General features: G+C 42.7%; 1 protein-coding gene across 2 annotated transcripts in view; it reads right to left on the bottom strand.

Moving 5' to 3' along the window:
* Window positions 1-4,249, bottom strand: part of LOC125302547 (mitochondrial intermembrane space import and assembly protein 40-like) — a 34,861-nt gene extending 30,612 nt beyond the window's left edge. For both annotated transcript variants that reach the window (XM_048255786.1, XM_048255787.1), the window contains exons 1-2: window positions 4,011-4,249; window positions 2,879-2,947 (exon numbers count right to left, since the gene is read on the bottom strand). In XM_048255786.1, the coding sequence (XP_048111743.1) occupies window positions 2,879-2,947; window positions 4,011-4,041 (100 nt within the window). In that variant the 5' untranslated portion in view covers window positions 4,042-4,249. The remainder of the gene's footprint in view (window positions 1-2,878; window positions 2,948-4,010) is intronic.
* Window positions 4,250-12,710: the final 8,461 nt, after the last annotated feature.

Genomic DNA, 12,710 nt, shown 5'->3' with positions numbered 1-12,710 from the left:
ACATGAAAAGACCAAACTACCAAAATCTACATATTTTATTTTCACAATTTCTATTCTATTTCTATTTTTTCTTTTTTTGGGGGGGCTTCGTGATGCAGGGTTCTACACTAACATTTTTTTCCAGGAGCACTTGTGCGCCCAAGTTAAAAAATTTAGGAGCACAGACAAAAATTTGGGCGCACAGTCAGTTCTGTACTTAACTTACACATAATCTAACATTACACTGCAGCTAACAGTTAAACATGCCAGTGCACCAATTGCGAAGATTAAGAATGACTGACAACATTTAGGCTACAGGAAACAGGATTTTAAATCTACTTTATTTTCAGTCTGTTCTTTTTTCCTACAATTTGTTTATGTAAAATAATATAATACATTGCCATATTTGCATTCAGCCTGTATATCAAGTATCCTGCCAAATGTAGGCTAATTTATTTATTTGAGAATCCATCCAATCCATCCATAGCTAATCCAAATATGCCTATGGTAACCTATCTGACTGCATACTGAATACTACTACTAAAACAGTCACTCAACATAGTCTAATCAAGGATATATTTTTTTTTATACTTTTATTTTTTATTTGAAATATCTGCATTGATGGGGGCAGTTAGGCAAACGTTAGGCCTACTTTCGTTTTGCACTTCAGCTTGTATTCAGTGTAAACAAACAAGAATGCGTGGAAGCCTGGAGTTGTCAGTAGCGTTCTACCTTTGAATAAAATGGGACTATTACGGGAGGCTACTTTTGTGCCTTTTCGCTACAACTATTTGCATATTGCAGCCAATACGTCAACTGTGCTAAAAGGCTTGTTAGGTTACCTTTCCTTTTCTCACTGCATTCTCAGAATCTCATCATGTTCCTCCTATATCCGATGAATTCGGTGGATAGAAGAACTAATTTCTTCAATCTTTGCATCTTGGCTGGTTAACTTTCCGCTTTTTCTGCGCGCTCTTGGATTTGATAGAAGCGACTAGCGAGTCACAACGCGAAACTGCTAACGTTGATGGGAGGTGTAGTTTTTATGCTGCATTCGCGACGTGATTCTATGGTTTGCACCAGTAATGTTTCTCGATGTTGCGGTGTATTTTGTAGACAAACATTGACATGGTTAGAAGTAATTAGCACCAGTGCTTCTAAATATATTTTTTGCACTTTCATACGCCAATCATTTTACTTTCGCATGTGCGAGTGAAATGGGCGCACTGTAGAGCCCTGTGATGCCTCCCTGAAATGACTTTTTGCAAGTTGGGATGTCTGCATTCTGAAGGTGCCTGTTTTATCCATTGGTTTTATCGTGTTAGGCAACATTCTGCACAAGATGGGCTTAGATTTGGAAATACATTACATCTACATTTCACATAAGATGGGCTTAAATTTGGAAATACATTACATCTACATTCCACACAAGATGTAGCCTAGAAATCTAGACGCGCCCCTATCGGCAGCAAATTACATTTGCTACCAGGGCTAGTCTAGCAACTCTCCGTTGGCTTGTGAGCTCCAGAAATCGAAACTTAATCAGGCCAATGAAATTATGATTGATGGCAGAGTTGCAATGGTTTGGCTTGAATTCCCTGCCACTTGAAAACAAATAAGATGGATGTTGCTGTTGGCGAACAGTGTGACGAGTTAAGCTTTTATTAAGTTGGCAAACGTTTGAACTAGCCAACTAGCTCCGGCTGGTGGAAAGCATGGCACTCATAAGCGCTGCCGCTGTCCTATTGCGTGCAGAGGGAATTTGAAAGACAACTGATTATCCCGCCCCTCGGACTGAGCACTGCGAACGGTGAGTGCCCAGACCCTACATTTTAATATGGGTCTGGCTCGTCAGGCTACACAAGGATCATCAATGGTAACAGATAATGTGATGATGATCATCATCTTTCTTTATTATTGTTAGCACTACCTCAAACTAAAGTGGCGTCTCTTCGGAGCTGTTATTTTCTTAAATGAGCCGCGGCAATGTTTCAAATGAGCTTCTAACACTCAACAAACACCTTTATTTTCAACGTGATCACCCTGTACCCAAATCATTTTGAAACTAAGGAGCCATATGTCGCTCCTTGGCACCGCATTTGCGGGACTCATGTTTCGCGCTGTAGGGGATTTAAAAAAAGTGACGTGAGTGGAAGGGCAGCGCGGGGCAGTGTGTGTGTGAGCGGGGGGGCAGTGTGTGTGTGTGAGCGGGAGGCAGAGTTGTGAAATTGCAGGCACGGCTCGAAATGGCTGTTATTTCAAATAGCGTAGCATATTTTAAACTAATCGGTTAACCGATTTCAACCGGATAATGAGGCTCGGTGGTCGGTCAAGAACATTTTTTATTTTCGCCATCCCTACAACACACACATCCCTACACACACATCCCTACAACACACACATCCCTACACACATCCTTACACACATCCCCACAACACACACATCCTCTTCACACCCAGTCGATCCCTTTCCTCCCATTTCACTTATCATGTTGTCAGTCATCGCTCCCCACCACTGACACACCCACACACACACGCAGGGGCGTCGGACTGGGGCTAAAACCACTACTGATTATAGGGGCCCAAGGGGAGAGAGGACTGGGGGTAAAACCACTACTGATTAAAGGGGCCCAAGGGGAGAGAGGACTGGGGGTAAAACCACTACTGATTAAAGGTGCCCAAGGGGAGAGAGGACTGGGGGTAAAACCACTACTGATTAAAGGGGCCCAAGGGGATAGAGGCCCCTTGAAAAGTCTGGAATAAATTTGATTTTACCTGGGTTGAGGAACATGGGGGCCCATCTGGACTGCCTATGCAGGGGTCCAGGATCTTGTGCTACGCCCCTGCACACACGCACACGTACACACGCACACGTACACACACACACATTCTCATCGCACCTCTCTTGTTGTCAGAGTCGTTCTCCACCACTGGCTCCGCACTGCTGGGAGTCTTCCCCTGGTCTTTTCCTGAGGAACAAAAGACATGTGGTACAACACACATTACTATTAAAATTAGAACTCTTATTCACACACATGGTAGGGTATCTAGCTGCAGTGTATCTTAGTAGATGTAGCATATTGGGTCTTGAAATATTCACAGGAATCTATAGAAATTAAATATTCATGATGTTTTATCCAATATTAGTTGTGCAGATGTATACTCCATCTTATACACACCCATTGAACCAACAAAGAAAAGGCAAAAGTAGAGACTTGTTTTGTGTAATTATTCCATATTCTGTGTAGTCATTCTATATCAGAACCCCTGACATGCAATCCAAATAGTCTACAAGAAACTTAAGTGTTACCTGTTATTTGAGACCAGGATTATGCTCCTACACCAAGACGTTGCCACACAGTAAGCCTTTTAAGCATAGAAATGGCCCAACCCTGCTGAGGACGGCGATGTGTAGCGAAGCAGACACGCCATTTGTGTAACATTGTTACACTAGACCAGTGTTTCTCAAACTTTTTCAGACCAAGGACCACTTAACCAGTAAAAAAAAACTCATGGACCACCTAGCTAATAATAGACACAATAGGCCTACTCACTGAACCACCTTGCTAATTGTCTTTGCACCTTGCTTATTGTTTTAGAGGATTCATATGATTTAAATTGGCATAGCTTACATAGGCAGTGTTGCAGAACTGTTTGGAAGTTGGTTCAATATTGCAAACAACTCATCTATATTGTTTTTTACCACGTCTGCTCGCGGACCACTTGGGATAGCTTGCGGACCACCAGTGGTCCCCGGACCACACTTTGAGAAACACTGCACTAGACTACATGTGGCCACGCGATGAACCCGCGTAGATTCTCTGATCTGACACTGACAACACACGTCACTCCTGCACAGCTCGGCTCATCCTACCTGCATGGCTCCGCGACAGAACTAACCTAACGTGAGCTCATTTTTTTTTATCGAAAGCGATGTTAGACACCAGGTGGAATACGTAAGTTCCAGCATTTTATATTGAGTTGAGTTGGGCAGCACTATGAATCTGATTTGTGAACAAGAATTAAACTCACCGTCTTCAGTGACCGATGGTGTCATTGCCATGTCGCTATTTCGGCTATGCTAGAGTAGGTTACGTGCAAATATTTGTTCAGCGTATAGGTGCCTCACATTGAGGAGAGATGCCACAACAACCAGACTTAAGTTTGAAAACCATCTTCTCCCAAGTAGGCTACCTAACAGTCTTCTCCTGCACCCCTTACACTCCAAGGGGTGACCCGCCTGCTACTCCGAGCCGTACACGACAAGCACAGCTTCCCGACTACGTCATGGCTACTGAAAAACACTACCAAAATAAAAGTCCTATGTTTTGCAGTTCGCTTACTGTAATGGTCAAGAGGAAGCTAAAATATTCTTTGAAAAATCGACTGACGATTGAAGACGTGTTTTATATGAATAACACTCACAGGTTTCAACAAAATCTCTAAACAAAGAAGACTAATAGAGGCCTACTGGTTAGCGCTTAGGACTTGTAACCGGAGGGTTGCCGGTTCGAACCCCGATCAGTAGGCACGGCTGAAGTGCCCTTGAGCAAGCACCTAACCCCTCACTGCTCCCGGAGCGCCGCTGTTGTTGCAGGCAGCTCATCGTGCCGGGATTAGTGTGTGCTTCACCTCACTGTGTGCTGTGTATTTCACTAATTCACGGATTGGGATAAATGCAGAGACCAAATTTACCTCACGGGATCAAAAGAGTATATATACTTAATAAATAGGCTACACATGTGAAGTTGCATTAACCCGTAGGCCTACCATGCCACCTGTTAACACAGCTGATTTATATAGCTGTGGACAATAAAGCAAACTAGTGTAACGCAATGATGTCTTTAGGGTTTTTTATGTTTTTGAATTTTATATAATAAAGCAAATCAAGAGGCCCCCAATATTGCTTTCATGTGTTAGTTTCTGGATTACTCAATGATGTAGGCCTATGATGTTGAGAGGCCAGTGAAAGCATGAAGTGAAATCATTTGGTTTGCTAACATCCAACTATCTGTTTACTATTCCTTCATAATAATTCAGGCGTAAGAGCTTTGATCAATGAACTGAGAGAGTCTTTGCCCTGAGCTTATTTGATGCACAGGGGCCACTAGCAGGTGGCAGCAGTGAGCCTTTAAAGGACATGTATGGCTGGAGCAGTGAGCTTTTAAAGGAAATGTATGGCTGGAGCAGTGAGCCTGCACTGTCATGCTCAACAGACAGGTTGAGGAGGTTCTTTGTCCCGAAGGCCATCCAACTTTTCAATACCTCACAAAAGGGGAGAAATGGACTTTTCATCATGAGCCTGTGTCTCTCAGCCTCTACCATCATATCACTTTGCCTGCTGTCTGTCTCTCTCAGCCTCTACCATCATATCACTTTGCCTGCTGCACACCTGACTGTTTTACAGGCTATTTAGCTCTTCTACACAATCTGGACTGTGGTTATGACATCTACACCTTATAACGTATTCCCTGTTATATAATGTTCTTAAAGTATATTCTTTTTCTTGTCTGTTAAGCAATTCTATTTTGTTTACATTCTTTTTTACATTCTTGTCTTTTCATAGTCATAGTTAATATTTCATAACAAGCAAAGTTATTGCACTGTGTAATCCCTGCACTGTTTACTTTTGCACTACCACCATTGCAAACACTCTACCATAGCACCTTATCATGGTCAATATGTGTGTGTGTGTGTGTGTGTGTGTGTTATGCAAAAGCAAGGCACACACCCCCATCCACATCAGCGTTTCTGAGGTGGAACGTCTGTCTAGCTTTAAGTTCCTTGGGGTCCACATCACTGAAAATCTTTCTTGGTCTCTCAACTCCTCCAGTCTGGTGAAGAAAGTGCATTAACGCCTTTACCTTCTATGAACCCTGAAGATAGCACACCTGTCCTAGGATTCTAACAGCCTTCTACCGCTGTACCATTGAGAGCATACTCACTAACTGCATCTGTATGGTACGGCAACTGCAACACTGCCGATCAGAAGGCATTACAAAGCGTAGTGAAATCTGCCTAAAGGACTATTGGCTCCCAACTCCCCTCCATCCACAACACATATCATAAATGCTGTACAAAGCCAAATCCATTGTCAAGGATGCCACCCACCCAACCCATGGTCTACTCCCGTCTGGCAGGCGATACAGGAGCCTAGGCTCCCGCACCAGCAGGCTCAGCTTCTTTCCAGAGGCTGTAACACTGCTGAACAAAACTACACCTCCTGTCTAGCATTCACACCTTAGCTGTTTACTTGTTTACCTCTTTACTTTTTACTTCTGCACTGTTAACATGTTTACATTTACTCCTGCACTGTTTCATCAATGCCCTTTCACTGCTAACACACCCAATAATACAATGTATCTATGCACTGAAAGAGGTTGTTGAGGCATATAGAAGTCAGGGCTCTACTATGCTTTTAGGTTTCATTGATGCGTCCAAGGCGTTTGACCGCATTAATCATTTTAAATTGCTTAATAAACTCATGCACAGGGATGTCCCCAGCAGCCTGGTACGAATCTTAGCCTTTTGGTACTCTAACCAAAGTGTGCGGGTTAAATGGGGGAACACTCTATCTACATCTTTTTATGTTAGTAATGGGGTAAGGCAGGGGGGGATTTTATCTCCAGCCTTATTTAATGCCTACATGGATGACCTGTCCAGGCAGTTGGGGACATGCCAAACCGGCTGTATGGTTGGAGAAATGTTGATTAATCATTTCTTATATGCAGACGACCTAACCATTCTATCACCAAGCAGCAGTGGGTTCCAACAGCTACTTAATATCTGTTCTGATTATGGGGTAGAATTTGATATTAAATATAATGCAAAGAAAAGTGTGGTTATGATATGTAGAACAAAATATGATTTAAACATTAAATTCCCTTCTTTCTATCTATCTGGAGAAGAGCTGGGAGTAGCTAATACCACAAAATATCTGGGGCACATCCTAACAGATACACTGGAGGATGATGCTGACATGAGCAGACAAAGGAGAGTGCTATATGTCCAAGCCAACATGCTGGCTAGAAAATTCCATCACTGCACTACAGATGTTAAAATCAACCTGTTTCGAACTTACTGCTCCCCTCTTTACACAGCTCCTCTCTGGGTTAGATATAAGAAGGAGAGCCTGCTTACGCTAAAAATAGCCTATAATGACTGTCTCAGGATTCTCTTGAAGAAACCAAGAAGTACCAGGGCAAGCCAGCTGTTCTGTAGGCTGGGTTTAACTACTTTCATGGCTTTGGTGAGAAATCTCACTTTCAAGTTTATGAACAGGCTGGACCGATCCATGAATGAGCTTATTGTTCAGATAGTAGATCCAAGTCGTAGCTCTGTGAGGTACATGTCAAAAATATGGGAACACTGGTATCTGTGCCTTCATTAGCTCTATTCTTCTGTTGTTGCTGTATAGAATGTGTATATATGAATGTGTGATGTTTTATTGATCTGTGTACAGTATTGTCTTCTGTGGGCCTTGAGCCTGTAATAAAGTTTATAATACACATTAAATTTATATTTATTATTTATATTCCATAACCTGTATAACTATATATATATATATATATAATCAGTTATATAGAATGTCTATTTATACTCTCTGTACATAACCCTCCTTATCTGTCACTGTAGACTTGTGGAAAACCTGTATTTATCCAACTATACACTTGTACATAATTAATCTCCATGGGTCTACATAACTGCACAGAATACTGCACTCAACCTGCACTTTGGTATGTAATGCTTCTTTGCACTTCTGGTTGGATGTCAACTGCATTTCATTGGCTCATTATCTGTACTCTGCTAACTGCATCATACTCCATGACTCCCCAGTGAACACTGTGGAGTCCTTCTTCTTCCTGGGAACCATCATGTCACATGATCTGAAGTGGGAGCCTAACATCAGCTCCCTCATCAGAAAAGCACACCAGAGGATGTACTTCTTGCGGCAGTTGGGGAAATTCAACCTGCAAGAATCGATGTTGGTGCACTTCTACTCTACCATCATAGAATCCATCCTCACCTCCTCTATCTCCATCTGGTATGCTGCTACCACTGCCAAGGACAGGGGAAGACTTCAGTGCATCATCTGCTCTGCTGAGAGAGTGATTGGCGGCAGCCTGCCTTCTCTCCAAAGTCTGTACACCTCCAGGACCCTGAGGCGGGCGGGAAAGATTGCTGCAGACCCCTCCCACCCGGACACAGTCTGTCTGAGACACTCCCCTCTGGCAGGAGGCTGCGGTCCATCAGGACCAGGACCTCACGCCAAAAAAAAGGTTTTATCCCCTCTGCAATTGTCTCCTCAACAAAACGTTTCTGCAAATTGTTTTTGTTCCTGCATCTGCACTTTGTCATAGTTGCATATATGTATAGGCCCATATTATAATATATTATATTATATATATAATATTGTATTTAAATACTTTTTATGTGTCTTGCACCATTTCACTAAGTCAAATTCCTTGTAATAAAATTATGGCAATATAATGATTCTGATTCTGATGTCAATAATCTAATCTTTTATATTATATTATATTATATTATATTATATTATATTAATCCAGAAGTTCCCACCAAACCTTTTACAAAGGCAAAAAAATGCCCCAACTCCCCCAACCATGTTGCAAAGATTCAGACGGTCATGCTTGTTTGCTTGTTTTAAATTTAAAAACAGATGCCCTTCAGCTGTTTTTATTTCAACATATGATTTGATTTGAGCTACTGTTTAAAACAGATCATATCGACCTGGATTAAGTATAGTTTTGAGATTGTTTATGTACTGTTCCATTCTTTGGATCGCTACATGTAAGGCTGGCGTCCATAATGGAATTCTTATGACTGTGTATAACAGGAGTGTCCTGGAGAATCATGAAAACAGAAGGGACAGATAAACGTGCCATTTGTGCTGTTTTGTAGGTGATGCATATTCATGCTGGTTTGAACATGAAATAATTTTGTCTTCGCCGAGTTTATGTTGCACCCAGAGCCAGTGGTAACGCTGAGAGGACTGAAACTTGTGCAGAAAACTCGTTATGAGTTGAGATGCTTGAGCTGGAGTTGAACTAGAGTTTGGCGAGAGTGCTGCTGACGCATCCCAACACAATAACTCCATTTAGACTTAGGGGAGTAATCTCTCCTGCTCACGCTCTGCAGTCACACACCTCTGCTGCCGTATCTGCTCCCAGCTTTCATTAAAAGTCATAACTTTGCCTCTGGGCGCTCTGAGCAATGGTGGGGAAAGGTAATGTGTTCTCATTCTTTTGCTCGTTTCAGACAGCCCTTATATTTACATATAGATTGAGTATTTATCAGGAAGTTGTATTGGAAGTGGATTCCGTGTCGTCCTTTTGATGTGCAGTGTTGGATTTATGTATTTTTAATGAAGTGAAGATGGCTGTAGAATGAGCAGGAAGTGAGGGCTGGAATTGTAATGAAAGGGGGATGAAAGGTCTGTCCTCTCTGGCTGAATCAGCTCCCTTCACACATCTCTACGCAGCCAATTAAAAATCCCTGTTCAAGTTTTAATGAACCCTATGTGTTATCCTTGACACAGCAAGGGCCAAGCTGTCTTCACTTGGTCTTCACGTCCCAACATTCATATCCCAATATTGGGGTAAGACTTTACAGTAGGGGTACACAATTTACCATTAGTTAAGTATTAGTTAAGCATTAACAAACAAATTCATCTTTATGAAGTATGTTTTCAACATTACTTAAGGATTAACAAATGTGTTTTTCCTCATTAATAGAGTCTTATTTAGTTGGTGTCATCAGTGTGTTCTCCTTTATACTGTATCATAAACTCATGATGAATTCATAAGGTACAAGCAGTAACTAACTCATAATTCCTAATGTTTACATACTGAACACATGATGAATTCAGTATGTATTCTTTAGGTCAGGGATTCCCAAACTGTGGTACACGTGAGCTGCCACTAGGGGGCTACGTGAGATGAAAAGGGCAGAAAGGTGTTAAAAATTATTTGTTTTGAAATCTTAAGCCTGTGTTCTCTTTGTTCTTTATTTCATAATGTTGTTCTCAACACTGTTTTTTTAGTGTGAGAGCTCATAGACCAGTTGCACATTTTGATTTTGTTATTTGTTATCATGTAGGGCATTATTATGTTTATATATTATTTATATGTTTATACATATATATATTATTTTGTTATTTGTTATAATGTAGGGCAGCTAATTAAACATGATGCCTGGAATGCGTCAACGCTTGTCCACGGTTCACGTTATATCTGGGACCAATCTTGCATGTCAATTATATCGGAAGTGAACAGGAATTGAAATTTACCTGGTCTGGTTTTACCCACAATTCAGTGATCTTGGACCTGTTAATTTCAGGTTCACTTTCTCACCAGCAGGACCGCACCAGAGTTCATTAGATGGTGCACACCAACTATTTTTGAAGGTCTCAGACCGATGCATTTGGTGTGCACCTGAGTGCGACTGTTGCATTCTGACTGACGCAAACCAACCGAAACCGAAACCAACCAACCGAAGGGTTTAAATGCACTAGCGTGTGTGTGTGTGTGTGTGTGTGTGTGTGTGTGTGTGCGCGCACGCGTCATGCAGCCCTTCTAGAGAGTTCCGTCCCCCACCAGCACTGCAGTACGGCCTCATTTGGCCTCCAGTGCCAAGCATGACTCAGCAGGCAGCAGTGCCAAGCATGACTCAGCTGGGCTCATAGTGGACATCCCACAGGATGCCCACACAATAGTGCGCAAATACACACACACACAAACACATGCACACACACACACACACACTCTCTCTCTCTCACACACACAAACTCATGCACAATACAGCATGAGGGGCCGCCTAGGCCATAATTATAGTATAGTAGTGTATGTGAGAGAGTTTAGTAGTGTATGTGAGAGAGTTTAGTTTAGTAGTGTAAGTGAGAGAGTATTGTGTGTATGTGAGACAGAGAGAGAGTATGTGTGTGTGTGTCTATGTGTGTGTGTGTGAGAGAGAGAGTGTATGTGTGTGTGTGTGTGTTTGAGAGAGTGTGTGTGTGAGAGTGTGTGTGTATATGTGTGTGAGAGAGTGTGTGTGTGTATGTGTGTGAGAGAGTGTGTGTAAGGTGATTTGTGTAAGGTGAGTGTGTGTGAGGTCGGTGAGCATTTCACTCATTTCCAGAGGTGCCGCACCTGCACTACTCATTTCCTGATTTCCTCCCTCAGAGCTGGAGCTGCACTTCCTACCCACAATCCCCTCTGACCTTTTACCCACAACCCCCTATACAGTAGGGGTTAAGTCATTGAGAGACCTCAGACCCATACAGACCAGCCTCAGACGAGTCCAGGAAGTGACGTCAATGCCGGAAATAAGTACATAATTTACTTTACTCTTTATGGAGAATACAGCGGGAAAAAACGTGTGACATGCTTTACACTACAGCATAAAAATAGGCTATCAACACATTTGCAGTATCACTGTTGCAGAAATCACATAAGAAGGCATCCTCTTGATTGTTTGTACATTTTTGCACATTCCAACATAAGGAAGCAGCATGAGGAAACTTGTCCTTTTTCTGCCTTATTTTTAACTACTTTTACGAGTCTGCAGTATCACTGAGTACAGCTGTTACAAGAGGGTCTGGCGTCCCTTTGTTATGATGCACTTCCTGCGACGCGGTCATTCGTCTCTAAATGACTTAACTCCCTCTCCCCCTATGGCACAGCTGCGTTACCCACAATCCCCTCTGACCTTTTACCCACAATCCCCTATATAACTGATTTATGGACTGACTATGGGTCTGATTATGGACTTTTTCGACTTGGTGGTCAAACTTACCACTTCGTTGTAGGCCTACAGACAGTTGACACATAGTTGCATGCACTGTGCAATCTGCTGCCAATGGTGAAATTTAGCGGGGGTCACTGCGCTGATGGTGATGGGTGAAACCATTGTGAGGGGGCGGGGGATTCTAAATCGGCTACGCTTGGCCTTTCTTCTGCAGCGCTGGCTGTAGAGGTCCTGGATGGATGATTAGTAAGTATAAGTAAGTATATATATACTGTTTTGATCCTGTGAGGGAAATTTGGTCTCTGCATTTATCCCAATCCGTGAATTAGTGAAACACACTCCGCACACAGTGAACACAAGCACACACTAATCCCGGCACTGTGAGCTGCCTGCAACAACAGCGACGCTCGGGGAGCAGTGAGGGGTTAGGTGCCTTGCTCAAGGGCACGTCAGCCGTGCCTACTGGTCGGGGTTCGAAACAGCAACCCTCCAGTTACAAGTCCGAAGCACTAACCAGCCACGGCTGTCCCCCAACTCAGTCCTTGTAATGCGCTGTGCTGATCTGACAACTCTTTGTAGTGATTTTCGATCCTGGGCAGTGCTGTTACCATACCATATTGTTATGCCACCAGTCAGAATGCTCTGTATTGTACAGCGGTAAAAGTTGGTCAATATTTTGTAGTCCATGCCAAAAAAGACAGTTCTTAAAAAGACAGCCTAGAATAAGGGCCCATCGCATTTCTCCCCCCTTAAAACTTCCACTTGGTTTTGATTGCCCTCGACAGTAAAGTCTCCTCGACGAGGGAAGTGGGGGTGAAGATCTTTCCCTATGAATTGGGACACCACTATATGCAAATTAGCATAGCGAACGTGCTCACCTACGTCACACACAGCGTCGACGTGTCTAGCGGTAGCAGCCTTCTACTATTTTCATTCAAGAACATGCTGGTTCCAGCGGTCATGTTGACT

The sequence above is a fragment of the Alosa alosa genome, chromosome 10, assembly GCF_017589495.1.
Source record: "Alosa alosa isolate M-15738 ecotype Scorff River chromosome 10, AALO_Geno_1.1, whole genome shotgun sequence".
NCBI classification, from domain to species: Eukaryota; Metazoa; Chordata; class Actinopteri; order Clupeiformes; family Clupeidae; genus Alosa; species Alosa alosa.
The sequence above is the reverse complement of the archived record's forward strand: the minus strand, read 5'-3'. Positions and strand labels throughout refer to the sequence as shown.